The 23,397-nt window shown below is 41.4% G+C and overlaps 1 protein-coding gene across 1 annotated transcript; it reads left to right on the forward strand.

Annotated features, from left to right (window-relative positions):
- Window positions 1-437: 437 nt before the first annotated feature.
- Window positions 438-11,423, forward strand: LOC145353602 (uncharacterized). Its single transcript, XM_080204359.1, has 2 exons — window positions 438-885; window positions 10,275-11,423. The coding sequence occupies exons 1-2, from the start codon at window positions 697-699 to the stop codon at window positions 10,488-10,490; spliced, it is 405 nt and encodes a 134-aa protein (XP_080060485.1). The 5' UTR covers window positions 438-696; the 3' UTR covers window positions 10,491-11,423.
- Window positions 11,424-23,397: the final 11,974 nt, after the last annotated feature.

Raw genomic sequence — 23,397 nt, forward strand, 5'->3', positions numbered from 1 at the left:
TAACTTTCTATGATTTATGTATAAGAACACTCAAATTCCTGTGCATACTAATATTTACTAATCTCTCACCTGGTAAAAATATTCTGCTCTTCTATTTTTCTGTGAGAGCTGTGAGAAGACACACAGGGTAAGAATAATAGATTATTGGATTCTCACAGAAGGTGTTCATTCGGCTCATTGCATTGTGTAGGTTGTTTGAAAGATGTATTTAATTAGTCTCGCTCCCTCTACTCATTTTCATAGTCCTGCATTTTTTTCCCTTCCAGAGACACTACCCTCCCAGTTTCTCCACATAACTGAAAACCCTCATCAGAACTTGGGAAACACTGGCGTTTTTGGGCTTCCATGGTGAGGCATTTAATGATTAGAGGAGGGGCTAGAGCTGTCTGGCACAGATCAGGAAATGACTGTAACGTATGGTGCTGATAGGATCTGAAGTCACCGAGGCCGCCCCTGAGCATTGGAGTTGAAGTTTGAGGACAGCTCGGTGGCTTGGAGGAGTTCCACTTGATACAACCTGATTCCAGCTTTCTGGACTCCCGCGAGGGGCAGAGAGCAGGATCTTTCTGACTGACTGTCTGTCTCTCTCTCTTTGATTGCCCGGGTTTCCCAGTCGGTGAGCTGGCGGAGACACGGCAGTCGCCCTCCCCACATCCAGCGCTCTCACCACGGCTCACAGAGGCAGGCGCTTCTGAGATGCAGCTAATGGTCACCAAACTGAAGGAATTCTCTTCCAAAGCCAACAGGTTCGCGGACGGGAGAGGCAGGAGCAGCCAGGCCAGGCTCTGTACGGGGCAGAGCTCTCATGGCATCGACTGGAAGCCGCAAGGCAAGAGGCAGACGATAGATATGGAGAGAGCACTGGAGTGGCTCAAATGGGAACTGGTGAGAAATGGGTTTGAAACAGTGATAGTCTGACCCCCAGGGAAATGCGGAAGAAATAAAAAAGAGAAAGTTATGGAATAAAATTGAGCAGATATGTCATTGTCTATGGCGAGAGATGATGTGGAGATGCCGGCGTTGGACATCGGTAAACACAGTAAGAAGTCTCACAACACCAGGTTGAAGTCCAACAAGTTTATTTGATAGTAAACCCACTAGCTTTCGGAGTTTGCCCCTTCGTCAGGTGAGACTCGCCCCGAAACCCCGAAAGCTAGTGGGTTTATTATCAAATAAACTTGTTGGACTATAACCTAGTGTTGTGAGACTTCTTACTATGGAGAGAGAAACAGTGTTAATATTCTAGGCTCAATATGACTGTTCAGAACTGAGGGAAGATATTTGCGTTAATTGGGGAATCAGGATTAATCAAAATAATCCGGGTTTGGAAATTCAGGAATTAGTTTGTGAGGCAGTGGGAAGGAATAACGAGGGAACTGTAGCGAAATTGGGAATAACTGAATTAATCCCAGATAGGCAGTCACAGAAAGGAATGGGAATACAGTGGGGCGAGACATTAGGAAAACCTGCAGAGAGTGTGGAAAGAGTTGAGGATTATCAGAGATAGATTGGGTCAGAGGTGAGGATTAACTAGGGAATGTCTGGGCCAGATATGAAGGAAGGATTCTGGATTATTGAAATGGATCAGTGAGGGAGAGGGAGAAAGAGATGGATATTGAACATGGGTAATCTCAGTGAGGAAAACTGAAAAAAGAATCAAGCGTTCTAAATCAGAGATTGGGGAAAAGAGAGCGGGATTAACCAGGGATACTCTGGGTCAGAAATATGGAAAATAGATTTGGATAATAGGGATTAGGATTAATTGGAGCAACAGAAATAGACTGGAACAGGAAGTGGGAAAATAAATAAACCAGCCTGGGGCAGAGAGCGGGCAAAGAATTTTTAAAAATTAATTTGTGGGACATGGGCATCGCTGGCTAGCCAACATTAATTGCCCATCCCTTGTTGCTCTTGTTCGGATATCTTGAGAATCAACTCACATTGCTGTAGCTCTGGAGTCACATGCAGGCCAGGCCAGGTAAAGAACATAGAACACCACAGCACAAACAGGCCCTTCTCTAAAGGATATTAGTGAACCAGATGGGTTTTTCATGGTTTCATGGTCATCAGTACATTCTTAATTCCAGATATTTTTATTGAATTCAAATTCCACTATTTGCCATGGCAGAATTCAAACCCGGGTTCGCAGAACATTAGCTGAGTTTCAGGAGTGAGAGTCTAGCGATAATACCACTAAATCATCAACACCCTTTGGAATAATGGGATAGCCTGGACTGGAGAAAAGAAATGGGATAATGGAGCAGAGAATGGAGAAAAGATGGAATATTTTGGGGCAGATTGGGAAAAAGAGATGGAATAGTCTGGAGCAGAGAGAGTAGGATAAGAAAGAATTTGTTAGGAATAATTCAACTCAGTCAAAATGGTAATGGTAATAGTCCAGTAAATTAATTTAACTACACCCTTGTATTAATGTCTTGAAGTATGAAGAATGAAGGAAAGGCTGTGACATAACCCTGGTGCAGAGGGAGTGAGCCTCTCTATTTTATTCCAAAATTACAGTATATAAAAACTCTCATGAAAATTATGATAAACATGCAAAAGAAGAATGCGTATCTGTTGCCTGTGGTTTTATATTTTAGTCAAAGTTACACTCTTATTGGATGGGAAACAGCTGTCCTGTAGTTCTAGTATTGGATTAGTTATTAGAGGCTGAATTCCCACAGTAACATTTTGTTAAATTCAACAAACCTGTTTAAAACAGACGATGTTAAAAACTGCTGTTTTATTAAAATCCAAACTGCTTTACTCATATCTGTTGGGGAGGGAAAGGGAACTTCCCACCCTTTGTCTATTAAGTTGTCTATTAAGTGACAGATTCAATTTTAACTCACGGATGGGAATTTTAGTGAAATACTGGCCTGTTGAGGAGAGATAACGAGGAAGCCTGGCTTGGGACCCATTATCACCCTGCTAATGATCCAAGCAGCTAGCAAGTCATTGGGAACTGAATGCCCAGTCTTTAAAATAGGGCATTGCTGGCAAAGCAAGGATGTGCTCTCCAGTCCAAGATAAGGTAAGGTAATAAGAAAAGCCTGGGTTAAGGGAAGCCTAAGGTTTCCTAGTGGGGCCCAGTGGAGCACTTTTATTCTCCCTGGTTCACAAAGAAACCAGAAAATTTATTTTGTCTTTTCTGGTCCTGGCAGCTGTTTCTCTTGGTTTAGTTTGGTTTGGTTTGAGATTTCACAATTGTTCCCCCACTTAGGCCTTAGATAGAATAACATGTTAAAAAAGCAAATCTACAATCTATATTAATGATGTAGATGAAGGGATTAACTGTAGCCAAATTTGCTGAAGATGTAAAGACAAATAGGAAAGGAAGATGTAAGGTGGACACATAGAAAATGGATGTAAATAGAACAAAGAACAGTCCAGCACAGGAACAGGCCCTTCGGCCCACCAAGTCTGTGCCAATGCAGACGCCCCTCTAATCTAATATTGTCTTGCCTCTGTGTGGTCCATATCCCGCTGTTCCCTGCCTATTCACGTATCTATCCACATGTCTCTTGAACACTGTTATAGAATCTGTTCCACCACCTCCTCCAGCAGTGCGTTCCAGATATTCACACCCTCTGTGTGAAAAACTTGCCCCTTACATCTCTTTTAAACTTTACCTTTCTCACTTTCGACCTATGCCCCGAGTAATTGACTCTTCGATCCTGGAAAAAAGACTCTGAATATCCACTCTATCTAAGCTCTATCAGGCACCTCCCCCCACCCCGTCCCATCATCCTCCGATGCTGCAATAAAAACAATCCAAGTTTGTTCAGCCTTTCTTCATAACATGATTTTCCAATTCCTATACTCAAAACCCTGAACAATGAAGGTCAGCATGCCATATGCCTTCTTGACCATCTTGTCCACCTTCAGGGAACTGTGGATCTGCACACCTACATTCCTCTGTACGCTAATATTTCTGAGGGCTCTACCATTTACTGTATGCTTTCTTCTGCAGTGGACCTTCCAAATCACATCAGCTCACCTTTGTCTGGGTTAAATTTCATCTGCATAGATTAAGTGATTAGGCAAAAATTGGCAGTTGGCATTTGATGTGGGAAAACATGAAGTTGTCCACATTAGCAAGAACAGAAAAGCAAAATGGATGGAGATTACAGAATGTCACAATAGAGAAGGATCTGGGGGACCCTGTACATGAATCACAATAAGTCAGTATGCAGGTACAGCAAATGATTAGGAAAGCAAACAGAATGCTCACCTTTATTGTAAGGCACAAAAGTAGGAACGTCTTGCTACAATTGTATAAGACATTGGTGAGACCACACCTAGAAGAATATGTACAGTTTTGGGTCACCTTATCTAAGGAGAGACATCTTTCCATTGGAAGCATAGAGTCATAGAGGTTTACAGCATGGACCAGGCCCTTTGGCCCCACTTCCCATGCTACCCCTTTTTTGTTGACGACTGAGCTAGTCCCAATTGACCGCGTTTGGCCCATATCCCTCTATAGCCATCTTACTCGTGTAACTGTTTAAACGCTTTTTAAAAGACAAAATTGTACCTGCCTCTACTATTATTTCTGGCAGCTTGTTCCAGACACCCATCACCCTCATTGTGAAAAAATTGCCCCTCTGGACCCTTTTGTATCTCTCCTCTGTCATCTTAAACCTATGCCCTCTACTTTTAGACTCCCCTACCTTTGGGAAAAGACACTGATTATCTAGTTGATCTATGCCCCTCATTATTTTATAAGATCACCTCTAAGCTTCCTATGCTCCAGGGAAAAAAGTCCCAATTTATCCAGTCTCTCCTTACAACTCAAACTATCAAGTAGCATCCTATTAATCTTTTCTGCACTCCTCCTAGTTTAATAATATCCTTTCTATAATAGGATGATCAGAACTGTACACAGTATTCCAAATGTGGCCTTACCAATACCTTGTACAACTTCAACACGACATTCCAATTCCAGTTCAGAGAACATTCACTAGGGTTGATTTTTGGGATGAAATGTTGGTCTTGTGAGAAAAGGGTGAAGAAGTTGTGTCTGTACTCTGGAGTTTAGAAGAGTGGGAGGTGATCTTGCTGAAAGACATATGATTCTGAGAAAGCTTGACGGGATAAACACTAAGAGCGTGTTTCCCCTTGGGGAAAGCTAGAATTAGGATGAACAATTAAAAAATAAGGGGTCTCCCATTTAAGGAAGATGGGAGGAACTTCTCTCAGATACTCCTATGTGTGAGCAGTGGAGGCTGAACCATTAATTATATTCAAGGCTGAGTTACAGATTTTTGATCTACAAGGAAGTCAAGGGTTATAGGGGGCGGTAGAGTTAAGGCCACTGTAACACCAGTTTCCCTTCATCAATATCTTTTATTGTGTACTAAAAAAGAGATTGGTCCTGCAGCTCATAGTAAGGCGGTACAACAGGTCAGGACCTACAACACTAGACTGGGTGAAGTAACATATTTAAAAGCCCCTGCTGTATGCTTCATAATGGGCAAGCCTCCACCTACTCAATAAGAGAGCTCGTACTCCCTAAAGCCCAGGGAAATCAACAGCAAGCCTCCGTGGCCTTCATGACCATCATAACAGCCGCATTTAAAACAGGCATGATGTTATTGAATGACACAGCAGGCTCAAAGGATTGCATAGCCTACTCCTATTCATATTATGTTTCTAAGTGAATCAGAATCCAATCTGCATATTTAGTAACAACTCTGGCAGTTTGGGGTGGTGTCCTTGCCACTTGTATGCTATTGCTATAGATATATGTTCATGGGGACTGTTTGAAGTTCAGTATTTTTCTACAGGCAGTCAGTATATGTGGAAAAGGAATACAGCTCAGATGCTGGGAAAGCAGGATAATTACTCATTTTAGCCATGTAGTGTTTACTTGGGAAAGAGCTTACAAAAAGAATAGGTCCCTGGGGTTTTTGAATTAAGGAATGGAAAGTTGATTTGGATTGATAGGGTCATATGATAATGTGATTAATGGGAGGAGCCAGGTATATAGCAGAGAGCACTCTGGCCGGGATTTGTTTAAAGACAGTGGCCTGCAAGCTGCTCTCTCCACAAAATCTCTGAAAGCTTTAAGACTATACCCTTATAGCAAGTATATTTATGATTGCTAACTGCATTTAAAGTGGCTTTTGGGTCTGCAAGAATGTTGTTTATTTGGAACTGAAACAATGGTAAGTTAGAAATTAGAATTGTTTCTTTTCACATGTAAATATTGTTCAATAGGTAATAGTTCAGCTACTTCATTTGTCAGAGTTATAATTAAACTGCGTTACTAAATGAAGTTTGCCTTACTATAAAAGATCTCTACTTTATCCTGGAATGAAGCACCCATCCTCACATTTATGCCAAAATAGAAAAATTTTTGGGGTCTGGTTTGGCTTCCTAATGTAATTTGGGATTTTGATCCAGGGATCCAACATCTGTAATTTAAAGTTGCAGTCAGCCAAATTGGTGTGCGAGTGGTATGAATGGAGTAGGATTAGTCCCCCTGCAGCATTTTATTTGTTTCTCACCTGATTTGTGCTAAATAGAGGTAAGTAAATCAGACCCACTATTAACTTAGAGGAGATACAAGGATGGGTAATATATATTGTCCTGCTACAATGCCCTTATCCTGAGGACAACTAAGAAATCAAACCTTCTTAATGTTGGTAAACAATGCTTTAATTTGGCACCAATATTATGTCTAAACACAATGTAAGTCAAAGCTGATTCTATACTCCAGTGCAGTGGCAAGCTTGAAATAGAAAATGCTCACGGGACATATTTTAACCTCACCTGCAATTAATCTAAGAACATTCAGACTGTGCAGAAGCTGTTCCCTTAGGTATTTTTAAAGGGAATAGATAAGATAGAAGCAGGGAAGTTGTTTTCACTGGTGGGGGGTGGGTGGGGGGAGCGAAAATAGAATTAGGGGAAGCCAATTTAGGACTGAGTTGATGAGGAACTTCTTCACACAAAGTGTTGTGAATCTGTGGAATTCCCTGCCCAGTGAAGCAGTTGAGGCTACCTCATTGAATGTTTTTAAGGCAAGGATAGATAAGTTTTTGAACAGTAAAGGAATTAAGGGTTATGGTGAGCAGGCGGGTAAGTGGAACTGAGTCCATGAAAAGACCGGCCATGATCTTATTGAATGGCAGAGCAGGCTCGAGGGGTCAGATGGCCTACTCCTGCTCCTAGTTCTTATGTATGAAGGCATTGAAGACGGCACAGAAATAATTTGCTAGACTTGTACCTGGGATGAAAGATTTCAGTGCTGAGGACAGATTGGAGAACCATAGCATTCCTACAGTGTAGGAAGAGTCTATTCGGCCCATTGAGTCTGCACTGACTCGCCGAAAGAACATCCCACCCAGGTCCTCCCCTTCGTCATATTCCCATAACCCCATGCATTTACAATGGCTCATCCACCAAACCTACATATCTTTGGACACTAAAGAGAAATTTAGCACAGGAAATCCATTTAAACCTGCACATATGGCCTACTCCCATTTTTTATGTTGCAAATGTGAGAGTATAGGGTTTTGGCCTCATGACTTGGCTTCTCAGGAAGTAAAGATCCTAACCCATCCTTTACAATTCACACGTGGACATGCGTTTCCAGAATCAAACTATGGTGAAACAGTTGTTGGACTGTGGGAGGAAATTGGAACACTCAGAGGAAAAACAAAAGCTGGGACTGTTCTCCTTAGAAAAGAGAATATTAAGAGATTTGATAGAGTTATTGAAAATCGTAAGGGGTGTGGACAGAATGGATGGGGAGAAACTATTTCACTGACAAAAAAGTCAAGAAGCAGAGGACACTGAAATAATGTAAAAGGCAAATGAACCAATGACAACATGAGGAAAAATTTTTCTGTGCAGCCAGTGGTTAGGATCTTGAATGTGCTGCCTGAGAATGGAGTCAGATTGTTATGGTTTTCCAAAAGGGCCTTGGATAATATCTAAGAGTTAAATGTTGCAGAGCTACAGGAAACAAAAGTAAAAAAGTTTATTTATTATATTTATTAATCAGAAATAAAGCTTACATTAACACTGTAATGAAGTTACTGTGAATATCCCCTAGTCGCCACACTCTGGCGCCTGTTCGGGTCAATGCACCTAACGAGCATGTCATTAAGAATGAGGGAGGAAACCGGAGCATCCGGAGGAAACCCACACAGACACAGGGAGAACGTGCAAACATCCACACAGACAGTGACCTAAGCCAGGAATCAAATCCAGGTCCCTGGTCCTGTGAAGCAGCAGTGCTAACCACTGTGCTACCGTGCCGTCAAAAAAGCCGGGGAATGGCACAAGGCTGAGTTGCTTTGGTAGAGAGCCAAGACATGCTGGGCCAAATGGCATTCTTTTCTGCTGTAGTTGTATGATTCAATAGCTGATATTTACCCAAAATGGTCAAGACAAGATAAATGAATGTAAGCATGGTAGACTCGAGCCTGACAAATTGTCTTTCTTTCTTAATATTGACCTGCTTTGTAACCAATACCGATTTTTTTTCTGAGTATATCACTAGTTAGTTTTAGTTCTAAAATCTGGAAAGCTTTCTTTGACATTTCTTTCTTCATTGCATCAAAATCATGCTCATCACATAGTCTTCATACAAACTCAGTATCTCCAGGATCTCAAAACTGTGGAAGTCTTCCTCTGTCTTTCTTCCTCGTATAATCAACAAGCTCTTACCATAATCTTTGTGCCAACTAATTGCAACTTTGATGATTAATATAATCTCACCCATTCTTCTCAAGTTTTGCTTATAGTCTCAGTGAAGGGGACAGCTTTGAAGGCTGATGATAAATCTCTTTACTTAGAGGGTTGTAAATTTTTGCAGTTCTCTATCTCAGAGCAATGTTGGTGCCAAGCTGAAATCGATGTATGTGGGGTTAGTAAGGGAAAGTGGTATTGACGGTCAGTATTGAATAGCAGGGTAGGTTCAAGGAGCTATATGGCTTATTCCTATTTCTTATGTTTCAAATATGGGTGTACAGGGCTTTGGCATGATGACTCGGTTTCTCACTGGCCCAGTTGTGAAATGAATGCTTTATTAGTGCTTTTTTAAAACTGTTTTTAAGAATTAAAAATGTCATTAATATTTTAACCTGTGCAGTGTCCCAAATATTTGATATGCTGGCCTTCATAGCGAGGGGGATTGAATATAAAAGTAGGGAGGTCTTGCTGCAGCTGTATAGGGCATTGGTGAGGCCGCAGCTGGAGTACTGTGTGCAGTTTTGGGCGCCGCACCTGCGCAAGGATATTTTGGCCCTGGAGGGAGTGCAGAGGAGGTTTACTAGGCTGATACCGGAGTTGAGGGGATTGAGCTATGAGGAGAGGCTGAATAAACTAGGCTTGTACTCGTTAGAGTTTAGAAGAATGAGGGGAGATCTCATTGAGACGTATAAGATGATGAATGGGATGGATAGGATAGAGGTGGAGAGACTCTTCCCGCTCAAAAAAGACAGTAGGACTAGGGGGCACAGCCTCAAGATAAAGGGGAGGCGGTTTAGAACGGAGTTGAGGAGGAACTTCTTCACTCAAAGGGTGGTGAATCTCTGGAATTCTCTGCCCGTTGAAGTGGTGGAGGCTGCCTCGCTAAATATTTTTAAGAAGCGGGTTGATGGGTTCTTGATAAGAGAGGGGATTAAGGGTTATGGGGAGAGGGCGGGAAAGTGGAACTGAGCCACAACAGATCAGCCATGATCTTATTGAATGGCGGGGCAGGCTCGAAGGGCTAGATGGCCTACTCCTGCTCCTATTTCTTATGTTCTTATGTTCTTAATATTGATTGTAAGTTGGTAGCACTAGTGTTTTCTCATCTGTAACACCATTTAAATTCCTCCTTTGCGACAGACTAACATTGTTAAGAGCCATAAGCAATAATGCTGCATCATAAATATTGTCAGTCTGATGTAATAAGAAATATAGACTAGCCTTACTGGCTAAATTGGTGTTTATTGAACATCCCTAATTGCCCTTAAGATGTAACTCTGGCAGTTCTATGGGCCGCATGAAAAATAAATTATTGAAAAAACGTAATTGTTTGTACACCTAAATTTTCATATCGCACTGCTTTGTTCTTAAAACAGCGCTGAACAAATACTTTCATGAAAAGTCTGAACTTTATGCTCTTTCCAACAGGGAAGTTATTACACAAAATATCTAAAGAGAGACAAGTTACTATTTCCTTCTCTATACTTGCATGAAATCTGGCAGCAGAATGTTTATTTGAGAAATCCTACTGGGAGTAAAGATCCTAACCCATCTTTTATAATTCACAGACGGAGATGCGCTTCCAGAATCAAACTATGGTGAAACAATTGTTGGAGCTTCACGATGGGATTCAGGAGCTGAAAAAGGAATACAATAGTGACCATGATCTGTTAGTCTTGGAGAGTGACAGCGAGGACTCTGAAGATGGTGACAGCTTAAACCATTCTCAGCCAAATCCTAGGCAACTAACCCAGAGACAGAACCGCAGAAACTCAGTGCCCTGAGTAAACCCTTTGTTGGGTTGGTTTGGGATAATTCATGCTAACATAACCTGCTGTGTGCTTGCACTCAGATCACTGAAACATTGACAAGTGCTACATAACATAGTGTAAAGTATTTTGATGACTGTATGTTTTATAAGATTGTTTTATTGCATTGTATTACAACCTATTTCATGTAATGTAAGGGACACAGTTGGATCTCAAAAAGCTGATAAAACGTCAAGGTTATATCCATTATTTCTGACAAAGAGTAAAGTGAACCCAGTGGACTAATCATCCAATGTTCTGTATGATTCTTGGTTTTATGCCCCTTGTAAATGGAAATTGTTAGAGTACCAGAGCAAAAACCCCAAAGTACATTATGAAGCCCAACTACACCCCAACAGTTTTTCTATTTTGGCATTAGTGTGAGGATAAGGTGTTTTACTCCATGTGTGTCTCTATTGGCACATTTGGAAGCTTTTATCAAAACAACCTCTATTTAACATTACAGTTTAACTATAACAAATGAATTTGCTTAGCTTTTACCAATTGGAATATTTAAACATGGTAGGTACAATTCCTATCTTTATTAGTTCCAATTCAAGCAACCTTCCTCTGATAGACTTAAACTCCTCTTCAAAATCAGTTAGTGACACACAGGCTTATGTGTGAACAGTCCAAAAACCTTTTGAACACCTCTGGAGAGAAAGCGAGAGAGAGAAACATGTGTTCTAACAGCAGCGTCCAGAGAGAGACAGAAGGACACCTCTTGCTTTTTTCAGGATCAGGCAACTGACTGTTTTCTTAAAAAAAAAGCAGCTTTGTGTTTTCCCTACAAGCTTAGCTTTGCCCATTCACATTATTCTGCCTCTGTAAATCAACCTTAACAAAACTCTACTCTGAGAACCAGGGGAGAAATCAAAATAAAAATGCATTAATTCAATTTAAAACAAATACATCCAGAGCTAAAGTCAGTCATTAACCTGCATTCTCAGCATGTGAGCTGTCTGGTGCACATGAATCGGCACTATGTAAAACAGTTGAATTTTAAATATATCCTCTACAAGAAACATGATAAAAACACATTTCTTAAAGACACAGTTTCATCACAAAGAACATTAATGAAAACAGACAATTTCAATTCTGCATTAGCACCAACACTTGTTAAGATCATTATTGATGAGCTGATGTAGCTTTCTTAAGCTGCAAAAATCACATGGAAAAATAAGTTAGTTACCAGCAATTTTCATATAGGTTCTTCTAAACCTGCATTACAACTTCAGTGGGAACTTCAGGGAAAGAACGCAATGGCCATATTTGCTGATTCACCGGTCTTTCTGCCAATATTCTGGCAGCTGATTAAGAGAACCCATAAGGAAATTTTATGCCAGTAAGCTAAAGGTTTCAAAGTGTTAATACAACAATTACAAAAGTGAATAGTACAAAGGTGTGTAGAAGCAGTTTCTGTATGAACTTGTAAAAAAGGAACTGGATGTACATTTGAAAAGGAAAACAGTTGTAAGGTTCTGGGAAGAACCAAGGACTGCAATTAATTTGATAGCTCTTTCAAAGTGTATGAAGGGCTGACTGGTCTCCTATGCTGTGTGATTTTGAATTTTTGCTCAAAGAATGTGTATTTTTTAGTCTTTGCTCACTGGATTTTGTGGAGTAGAGCCCAAACTCAACCCTTAATCTGAAGTCCTGACTGGACTTATTCGTAACTATGTTAGTTTTGGACACACCCACGAGTGCAAACATCTCTGTATTTGTCCAATTGAACCCTTGGTAATTTGAAAGATCGCTTTTGGGTTTTCCCCTTAAACTTTTTTTCTGGAGCAGTCAATGCATTCTGTAAGTTTTAGTTATAATCACAACATTAATATAAAATTATATGTTCCTCTCCTAAGCTCCTGTCTTTTAGCTGAGCCATTAAATCTTCTACTTCAACTCCATGGATGGTTTCCTCTCCTCTAAATACACTCAAGTCTTGAAACCTGTTCCCTAGAGAGTAATACCTGATAGGCTTCTGCTACTTTTTTAAAATGTGATGGATGTGTTGAATTTTGAGGCTGTGATCTTCATAAAATCATTATTATTGCTTCTGCTCATTTGGATTTATAGGAGCACAGTGAAGATATGCAGCTACAAAATTTTTTTTTATAATAGAGTCATAGAGGTTTACAATGTAGAAACAGGCCCTTTGGCCCAACTTGTCACCCTTTTTTTTAAACCTCGAAGCTAATCTCAATTGCCTGCATTTGACCCATGTCCCTTTATACACATCTTACTCATATAACTGTTTAAATGCTTTTTAAAAGATAAAATCGTACCCACCTCCACTACTACCTTTGGCAGCTTGTTTCAGACACTCACCAGCCTCTCTGTGAAAAAATTCCTCCTTTGGACACTTTTGTTTCTCTCCTCTTTCACCTTAAACCAATGTCCTCTAGTTTTAGTCTCCCCTACCTTTAGGAAAAGATATTGACTATCTATCTGACCTGTGCCTCTCATTATTTTATAGACATCTATAAGATCACCCCTCAGCCTGTAACGCTCCAGTGGAAAAAGTCCCAGTCTATCCAGCCTCTCCTTACAACTCAAACCATCAAGTCCTGGTAGCATCCTAGTAAATCTCTTCTGCCCTCTTTCTAGTTTAATAATATCCTTTCTATAATAGGGTGACCAGAACTATACACAGTAATCTTTCATGGATGTGAGCATTTCTGGCAAGGTCAACATTTGTTATCCATCCCTAATTGTTCTTGAACTGAGTGACTTGCTAGGCCATTTCAGAGGAGACTTGAGAGTTAAACACATTCCTGTGGTTCTGAAATCACATATAGGCCAGACCCAGGTAAGGACAGCAGATTTTCTTCTGTAAAGGATTTGAGTGAACCTAGAACCAAAAGAGGTTTTGTGACAATTGATGATAGTTTCATGATCACCATTCTTAAGATTAGCTCTTGGTTCCAGATTTTATTACGCAAATTTAAGTTTTGCCAGCTGCTATGTTAGGGTTTGAACTGTATCACCGGATCATTAGCTTTGTCCTCAGGATTACTGATCTAGCAACATTATCATTGTGCCACCATTTCCCCATAGGTAGTGATATTAAAAGATACTCCCTTTACAAGCCCCTATCAACATTTTGGGGGTTATCATTAACCAAAAGCTTAAGTGGACTAGTCATATAAATACTCTGGCAACAACAGCAGGTTAGAGGCCAGACGTTTTGTGGTGAGGTGGTATTATTGCTAGACTATTAATCCAGAAACTCAACTAATGTTCTGGGGACTCGGGTTCGAATCCTGCCCTGGCAGATGGTGGAATTTGAATTCAATAAAAAATATCTGGAATCAAGAATCTACTGATGACCATGAAACCATTTTGTTGATGGAAAAACCTATCTAGCACACCAATGTTCTTTAGGGAAGGACATTTGCCTTCTTTACCTGGTTTGGCCTACATGTGACTCTAGACCCACAGCAATGTGGCTGACTCTCAACTGTCATCAGAAATGGCCTAACAAGCCACTCAGTTCAAGGGCAAATGGATGGGCAATAAATGCTGAGCAGTCAGCAACACCCATGTCCCATGAATGAATAAAAAACTCACCTCCTGTTTAATCAAAGACTGTCCACAATCTACAAAGCACAAGACAGGAGTATAATGGAATAGTATCCACTTTTGAGCACAGCTTTAGCAACACAAGAAGTTCGACAGCATCCAGGAAAGAGCAGTCCACTTGACCCTTTCTACAACCATTCAATTCTTCCACCACTGACGCACTGTGGTGTGTACCATCTTCAAGATGCAGTGCAGGAACTTACCAAGGTCCCTAGATAGCACCTTCCAAACTCATGACCATTGCCATCTAAAAGGACAAGGGCAGCAGATACATGGTAACACCTCAAAGTTCCCCTCCAAGATATTCACCATCCTGACTTCACTGTCTCTGAGCCAAAATGCTGGAGATCGCTCCCTATTAGCACTGTAGGTGTATCTACACCACATGGACTGCATCACTTCAAGAAGGCAGCTCGTCACTATCTTCTCAAGGGCAATTAGGGACGGGGAATAAATGCTGGCTTAGTTAGCAAGACCCACATCCCATAAATTAATAAAAGATATAGAACAAAGAAGGATAAATGAAGTTGAGATATAGATGAGTCATGATCTAACTCACTGGTAGATCAGGTTCAAGGGTTTTTTTTTCATTTGTAGGACATGGGCATTGCTGGCTGGCTGGCTGGCATTTATTGCCCATGTCTTGTTGCCCTTGGAGGGCAAGTGAGAGTCAATCTCATTTTTATGGCTTTGGAGTCACACATAGGCCAGACTGGGTAAGGATGGCAGATTTCCTTTCGTAAAGGACATTAGTGAACAAGATGCGTTTTTCCGACAATTGACAATGGTTTTCATGGTCATCAGAAGATTCTTAATTCCAGATCATATTTATTGAATTTAAATTCCACCATCTGCCATGGTGAGATTTGAACCTGCGTCCCAGAATTCCATACTCCAACCTCTCCTACCTATACTAAATGTTGTTAAGTTTCAACCCTGTCTCCACAAATACTCCCTGGTCCCAGGAGCTGCATTCCCCACACACCCACCACTCCTCCAGACCAAATCTAACCACCCACTGTCTCACAGCACAACTTTTGTTCCCTCCTTTTAAGTCTGCAGCCCTCTGCCGACTTCCCAAACCACGCAGCCCCCCCACCAATACCCCAAAAAATCTGCTCAGTGAATTGCTATCTACCAGAAATGTCCAGGGGAAATTGTTTTAAGTGATTGTAAGTACTGGTCAGATACCAAAAGACCCAGAAACAGAACTGTGAGAACAGAACCTCAATGCTTTTGCCGTTTGCCCAGTTGAAATTGCTGGTTCTGGACATTGTTTAAAGAATCATTTGCATAAGTACACAGGATGATTCTGCCACCTGACATCATAGAAATCATTGAAAATTACAACACCTTCCTGTATGCCCCCTTCCAACTTTTAGGACACCCCCGTCCTGCTATTTGGCATGATGAGTAAGCTGCTGATGGTCTGATCATGGACCTCTCATTTCATACCTCAGCCAACATCCTCACAATAACCTTTCCCTTCTGAGTTCTTTTTTCAACAACTGCCTTCTGCCCAGCCACTGCAGACCCAAAACGAGGAAAGATAGTAACAGCACAGCACAAAGGGCCTTTGTTACAGGATCTGAACTTGTAGCCACCAGCTCAGGCACAGGCACTGCAATTAACATTAAGGCTAGTGTAGAGTTGGGGATATCTGTACACATTATGTGATGAGACAGCGGTTGGCTGGTAATGTCACTTCATTAGAGACCCAGATTAATGTTCTGTAGATAGCAGTTCAAATCCCACCACAAGATTTTTAATCAGTAGGGGAATGAAGGGTTACAGAGACATGGCAGGAAACATAGAACATAGACTATTACAGCGCAGTACAGGCCCTTTGGCCCTCGATGTTGCGCCAACCAGTGGGACCAATCTAATGACCCTCTAACCTAAAGATAACCTATGGATAACCAATGTTATCCATATGCCTATCCACTGACCATTTGAATGCCCTTAAAGTTGGCGAGTCCACAACTGCTGCAGGCAGGGCATTCCATGACCTTACTACCCTCTGAGTGAAGAACCTACCTCTGACATCCGTCCTATAATTACCACCCCTTAATTTAAAGCTATGTCCCCTCGTGTTAGCCATCACCATCCGAGGTAAAAGGCTCTCACTGTCCACCCTATCCAATCCTTTGATCATCTTCTATGCCTCAATTAGGTCACCTTGTAACCTTCTTCTCTCCAATGAAAATAACCTCAAGTCCCTCAGCCTTTCCTCATAAGACCTTCCCACCATACCAGGCAACATCCTAGTAAACCTCCTCTGCACCCTTTCCAAAGCTTTTCCCTTATAATGCGGTGACCAGAACTGTACGCAATACTCCAATTGCAGCCGCACCAGAGTTTTGTACAGTTGTAACATGACCTCACGGCTCCGAAATTCAATCCCTCTACCAATAAAAGCGAACACACCGTACGCATTCTTAACAACCTTATCAACCTGGGTGCCAGCTTTCAGGGAGCTAAGCACATGTACCCCGAGATCTCTCTGCTCGTCAACACTACTGAGTCCTTCCATTAGCCCTATATTCTGTACTCCTGTTCTTACCAAAGTGAATCACCTCACACTTTTCCGTATTAAACTCCATCTGCCACCTCTCATCCCAGCTCTGCAGCTTATCTATGTCCCTCTGCAAACTGTAACATCCATCCTCACTGTCTACAACTCTTCCAACTTTGGTGTCGTCAGCAAATTTACTAACCCATCCTTCCACACCCTCATCCAGGTCATTTATAAAAATGACAAACAGCAGTGGCCCCAAAACAGATTCTTGAGGTACACCACTTGTAACTGAACTCCAGGTTGAATATTTCCCATCAACCACCACCCTCTGTCTTCTATCAGCTAGCCAATTCCTGATCCAAACTGCTAAATCACCCTCAATCCCATGCATCTGCATTTTCTGCAATAGCCTACCATGGGGAACATTATCAAACTTAGTTTTGCTAAGATCCATATACACCACATCAACTGCCTTGCCCTTATCCACCTCTTTGGTCACCTTTTCAAAAAACTCGACAAGGTTTGTGAGGCACGACCTACCCTTCACAAAACCGTGTTGACTATCCCTAATCAATTTATTTCCCTCTAGATGATTATAAACCCTATCCCTTATAATTCTTTCCAAAACTTTGCCCACAACAGAAGTAAGGCTCACTGGTCTATAATTCCTAGGATGGTCTCTACTCCCCTTCTTGAACAAGTGGACTTAAGTTTCAGTTTTCAAGTTTATTTATTAGTGCCACAAGTAAGTTTACATTAACTCTACAATGAAGTTACTGTGAAAATCCCCCAGTCGCCACATTTGGGCACCTGTTCAGATACACAGAGAGAATTTAGCATAGCCAATGCATCTAACCAGCATGTCATTTGGACTGTGGGAGGAAACCGGAGCACCCGGAGGAAATCCATGCAGGCATGGAGAACATGCAGACTCCGCACAGTGATCCAAGCTAGGAATCGAACCTGGCTCTCTGGCACTGTGAGGCAACAGTGCTAACTACTGTGCTACCATGCTGAGCGTTAGATCAGCCATGATCTAATTAAATGCTGGAGCAGGCTCAAAGGGCTGAATGGCCTACTCCTGTTTCTATTTCTTCTCAATTTACAGTGAAACATTCCCAGATCCTACATTCCTTCTAGTCTAGGGGTAGAATAAATGGGTTTATTTTAATAAATTATTGCACTTGCAATTGTTCCAAGTGGAAGAATGGAATATGAGATAAAGGCTAGATTAGTCATATTTGTCATCCTATTCCTTCAACCCTAATTAATGTGCAAGCATGAAGGGTCTCCTTAACCTTCAACTCCGCTAAGTTGTCCTTCTTTCAGGTGAGATGTTACATCCAGATGTCATTTGTCATCACAGGTGAATGAAAAAGATCTGACAGCACGGTTCCAAAGAAATGCAGTGTGGGTGTTCGCTTGTCCTAACCAATATTTATCTGTCAATCAACATCACAAGAAACAGATTATCTAGTCTTTCTTTTTTTCTTCTCTGGTAACCTAAGCTTAGCTTTCTAAATGCACCAAGTCAAACCATCTCACCTTTTCATGCTCATTCACTGTGATGTGCTTCATCACTGAGGGGTTCTTGACTTTTTAATCATCATCCTTAGCACAAACTGAGGGTTGCAATAAGCTATAGAAAGTTCTTCCTCATGAGTTAAAGAAATGAGGAATGCAAATAAAATGCAAAGAAACCTGCAGGACAGGTCCCATTCTCCAGTTCTACCTCCATCACTAACTTTAGATCCTAAGTGAAGAACTTGTCCTTTAGAGCAGGTCAGCTTATCTAGCCCATAACCTAAACTGGCTCAAGCATTTACATTTTTAATTCCTCAGGGACTAAAGTCTTAGTGTCAATGATACTAACAAAAGAGACCAATCAATAGTACATCAACAGTGCCAGATCTGGTTAAGAACTTAAAAGACCCAATTGAGCATGAGTCTAGCTAGAAATCTGGAGCACATCTTATGCTAGGATCACCAGATTTTGGTTAGAAACTAGCTGTTTCCAATTTGAAGAAGGGAGACTGTAGACTTCCATCCCCAGGATCACACAGCCCATAACATGTTTGATTACTGTTACAATCAAGAATGTGTTAAATCATCTAATAGCCAAATAACAGATCAGAGGGATTTCAATTTGAATAATACTCTCTGGACTAGAATTAGAATGCCACTTAAATATTTGTTTCAGGACTGGATCTAATAGTACAATGCCAAAAAAGGACAAGACTGGTTGTAGATGTGTTGTGTTCTAGAAATATGACATACGGATGTGAAGAGACTTGCAGGGTAGGCCCCAGAGCTGAGTTCACAAAAGTGATGTTGATTGACAGATAAATATTGGTTATCTTTGGAATTGTCAAACTCTTAAATTATCATTCAACAATCTCCTTTATTGTACTTTACTACATTACCATGAAAGTATCAAAATGCCGACACAAAGGGTGTAAAAAGCTCTATTACACCAAGTATCAAAGCTCTGTTCTACAAAAGATACGAAAACTCACAGCTTGGACCTAAATACCAAAAGGTGATCAATCTTTTGGTGGGTTACGATGTCCTCTCCAAGTCCCAGATTCAGGACGCTGCTTTGTCACGATGGTTGTTCCTGCAGATTGTCATTCCCAATGTTTCTTTGTCTCTCCTTTTATCTGGCACTAATTGTGCCTTTTGGAGACAAATGTTCAGTTATATTTCTCTCAGACAGTCATGTTTCTGAGCACTTACATTCACAGGGATCTGCGCTCAATCACTGCCCACCCGAGGCATAGCAATGACCATGTTTTATATGAGGTGACTGCACAATCAGCTTCCATGCCCACTTTGTAGCTGTACACCCCAGTTGCTGCAGACCACAGCAGTTTATGCTGCTCCCAAAATGTTTTGGCTGATACAGAATCGGCCTTTCTAATAATCAGTCTCTGCTGGTGTCTTTCTGAATGCTCATCAGAGTCAACAACATTTTTGCAAGTCTGGAGTTATATAGAGCCATAGAAAAGTTACAACATGGAAGGAGGCCATTCGGCCCATCTTGCCCATGCCAGCTTAAGAACATCCAGGTGCCCTTTCTAATCTCATTTTGCTGCACACAGCCCAAAGACCTGTAGCTTACAGCACTTAGGGTGCAGATTTTTAGAAGAGTTTAGGATCTCTGCCTCCACTACCCACTCAGACAGCAAATTCAAGACACCCACCACTCTCTGAGTAAAAAAAAGTTCTTCCTCGTGTCCCCTCTACGCCTGCTGCCACTTATCTCGAATCTATGTCCCCTGGTTCAGGAATTCTCCACCAAGGGAAACAATGTTATCCCATCCACTCCATCTCTTCCACTCATATCTTTATACACCTCCATCAAGTCACCCCTCAGTTTTCTTTGTTCCAAAGAAAATAATAGAAACCTATTCAATCTCTTCTTATAGCTACACTTTTCTAGGCCAAGCAACATTCTTGTAAACCTCCTCTGCATTCTCCCCAGAGCAATTATGCCCTTCCTTTAATATGGTGAACACAGCTGTACACAATCATTCAGTTGTGGCCTCACCAGTCTTTTAAACAATTCTAACATTATATCCTTACTTTTATATTCTATATCTCTGCCAATGAAGGACAGCATTCCATATGCCTTTTTCACAACCTTGTCTACTTGAACTGCTGCCTTTAGGGACCTCTGTACTTGTATGCCAAGATCTCCCTTATAACAGTTTAACCTCCCTACATGCATTACCTCACACTTCTCACTTAAAATCCACCTGCCACTTTAAAGCCCACTCCACCAACTTTTTGACACTGTTTTGTAGATTATAGCTACCTTCTACACTATCCACTACTGGGCCAATCTTTGTGTTGTCTGCAAATTTTCCAATCATGTCCCCCACAATCACGTACAAACCGTTAACATATTTAACAAACAGCAAGGCTCCCAAGACCTGTGGAACACTATTTGGAACAACTTACCATTCACAAGAGCAGCCATCGACCATTACCTGTTATTTTCTGTTACTCAGCTAACTTTTTATCCAGTTTGTCACATTACCCTGTATCCCATGGACTTTTACTTTTATGACCAATCTGCCATGTGGGACCTTGTCAAACGCCTTGCTAAAAGCCACGTACACAACATCCACCCTTCTTGTCACTTCCTCGAAGAATTCAATCAAGTTTGTGAGGCAAGAACTTCCATTAACAAATCATGCTGACCATCCATGAAAAGTCCTTGGCTTTCTACATGAAAGTTAATCCTATCTCTCAGGATACATTCTACTAATTTGCCCACCACCAATGTATGACTAACTGGTCAATAATTGTTTGGCATTACCTTCCATCCCTTTTTAAACAATGGAACTACGTCTGCATTTCTTCAGTCCTCCGATAGCTCCCCTGTATCTATTGACGATCAGAAAATCATCCTTAGAACATTTACTATCTTGACCACCTTCAGCAGGACTGGGGTAAACCTGAAGTGGGTAAGCGTTCTCCAAGGTGGCCTTCACGACACATGACAGTGCAAAGTCGCTGAACAGAGACTGATAGCCAAGTTCTGCACACATGAATATGGCCTCAACCGGGATCTTGGGTTCATGTTACATTATCTGTAACCCCATGACTTGCCTGAAATTGCAATATCTCACTTACTGCCCTGTCTGGAGACAATACTCTTTAACCTCTGCCTAATGTTCTCGCTACTCACATTGTCTGCATCTTTAAGACTTGAATAGCAGGTTAGCTGTAAAGAGTCGCATTCTAATCTGTACTCTGTAAACTGTGTGTGCCTCTACATACCCTTCTCTGATCAGAACCTTCCACACACCTGACGAAGGAACAGTGTTTCCGAAAGCTTGAGGGTTTACTATCAAATAAACTGGTTGGACTTTAACCTGGTGTTGAGAGATTTTTTACTGTGGTTACCACCTTCAGCAGCCTCAGACATAGACCATCTGGCCCTGATGACATATCAACATTTAAGGATTCCAACTCTTTTGAGTACTCCCTTTCTCTTTATGAATATCCTGTCCAATATGTCACACTGTTCTACTGGTCTACTAAATCTGTATCATCCCATTTTTTTGTAAATACGTAGACAAAATATTCATTTAAAACCCTTTCCCACAACCTCTGCATTTACACACAATTTCCCTTCTTCATCTCTGATAGGTCCCTCTTTTTCCTCAACTAACCTTTTATTAGTAATATATTGGTAAAACATTTTTGGGTTTTCTTTAACTTTACTTGCTAATTTTTTTATGCCCTCTCTTTGATTTCCTTACTTCATTTTTTACTTCATCCCTGCATTTCTTACATTTATCTAAGTTATCTAAGTTATCTGCCGTGCTTAGTTCTTTATGCCTATCGTATGTTTTCTTTTACTGTTTGATCTTCACCTGTATTCTTCAACACAATCAGGGGCTCTAGATTTGGCAGTGTTATTTCAGTGTTAATGTAGAACATAGAACACAGAACATTACAGCGCAGTACAGGCCCTCGATGTTGCGCCGACCAGTGGAACCAATCTAATGATCCTCTAACCTAAACTATTCCAATGTTATCCATATGCCTATCCACTGACCATTTGAACGCCCTTAAAGTTGGCGAGTCCATAACTGCTGCCGGCAGGGCATTCTACACCCTTACTACCCTCTGAGTGAAGAACCTACCTCTGTCATCCATCCTATAATTACCACCCCTTAATTTAAAGCTATGTCCCCTCGTGTTAGCCACCGCCATCCGAGGAAAAAGGCTCTCACTATCCACCCTATCTAACCCTCTGATCATCTAGTATGCCTCAATTAGGTCACCTCTTAACCTTCTTCTTTCTAACGAAAATAACCTCAAATCCCTCAGCCTTTCCTCATAAGACCTTCCCACCACACCAGGCAACATCCTGGTAAACTTCCTCTGCACCCTTTCCAATGCCTCCACATCCTTCTTATAATGCGGCGACCAGAACTGTACGCAATACTCCAAGTGCAGCCGCGCCAGAGTTTTGTACAGTTGCAACACGACCTCACGGCTCCAAAATTCAATCCCTCTACCAATAAAAGCTAACACACTGTACGCCTTCTTAACAACCTTATCAACCTGGGTGCCAACTTTCAGGGATCTACGCACATGTACACTGAGATCTCTCTGCTCGTCGACACTGCCAAGAGTCCTTCCATTAGCCCTATATTCTGTACTCCTGTTACTCTCACCAAAGTGAATCACCTCATACTTTTCCACATTAAACTCCATTTGCCACCTCTCAGTCCGGCTCTGCAGCTTATCTATGTCCCTCTGCAACTGTAACATCCATCCTCACTGTCTACAACTCCTCCGACTTTGGTGTCATCAGCAAATTTACTGACCCATCCTTCTACACGCTCATCTAGGTCATTTATAAAAATGACGAACAGCAGTGGCCCCAAAACAGACCCCTGAGGTACACCACTTGTAACTGAACTCCAGGTTGAATATTTCCCATCAACCACCACCCTCTGTCTTCTATCAGCTAGCCAATTCCTGATCCAAACTGCTAAATCACCCTCAATCCCATGCATCTGCATTTTCTGCAGTAGCCTACCATGGTGAACCTTATCAAACGCTTTGCTAAAATCCACACACACCACGTCAACTGCCTTACCCTTATACACCTCTTTTGTCACCCTTTCAAAAAACTCGATAAGGTTTGTGAGGCACGACCTACCCTTCACAAAACCGTGTTGACTATCCCTAATCAATTTATTTCCCTCTAGATGATTATAAACCCTACCCCTTATAATTCTTTCCAAAACTTTGCCC

Source organism: Carcharhinus amblyrhynchos, chromosome 16 (genome assembly GCF_965287045.1).
Source record: "Carcharhinus amblyrhynchos chromosome 16, sCarAmb.v2.hapA, whole genome shotgun sequence".
In the NCBI taxonomy this organism is placed as follows: domain Eukaryota; kingdom Metazoa; phylum Chordata; class Chondrichthyes; order Carcharhiniformes; family Carcharhinidae; genus Carcharhinus; species Carcharhinus amblyrhynchos.

Coding starts and splice junctions, on each gene's coding strand:
- LOC145353602 (XM_080204359.1), top strand. CDS start 697: ATGCAGCTAATGGTCACCAAACTGAAGGAATTCTCTTCCAAAGCCAAC. Junction 886..10,274: donor AGTGGCTCAAATGGGAACTG/GTGAGAAATGGG, acceptor TATAATTCACAG/ACGGAGATGCGCTTCCAGAA.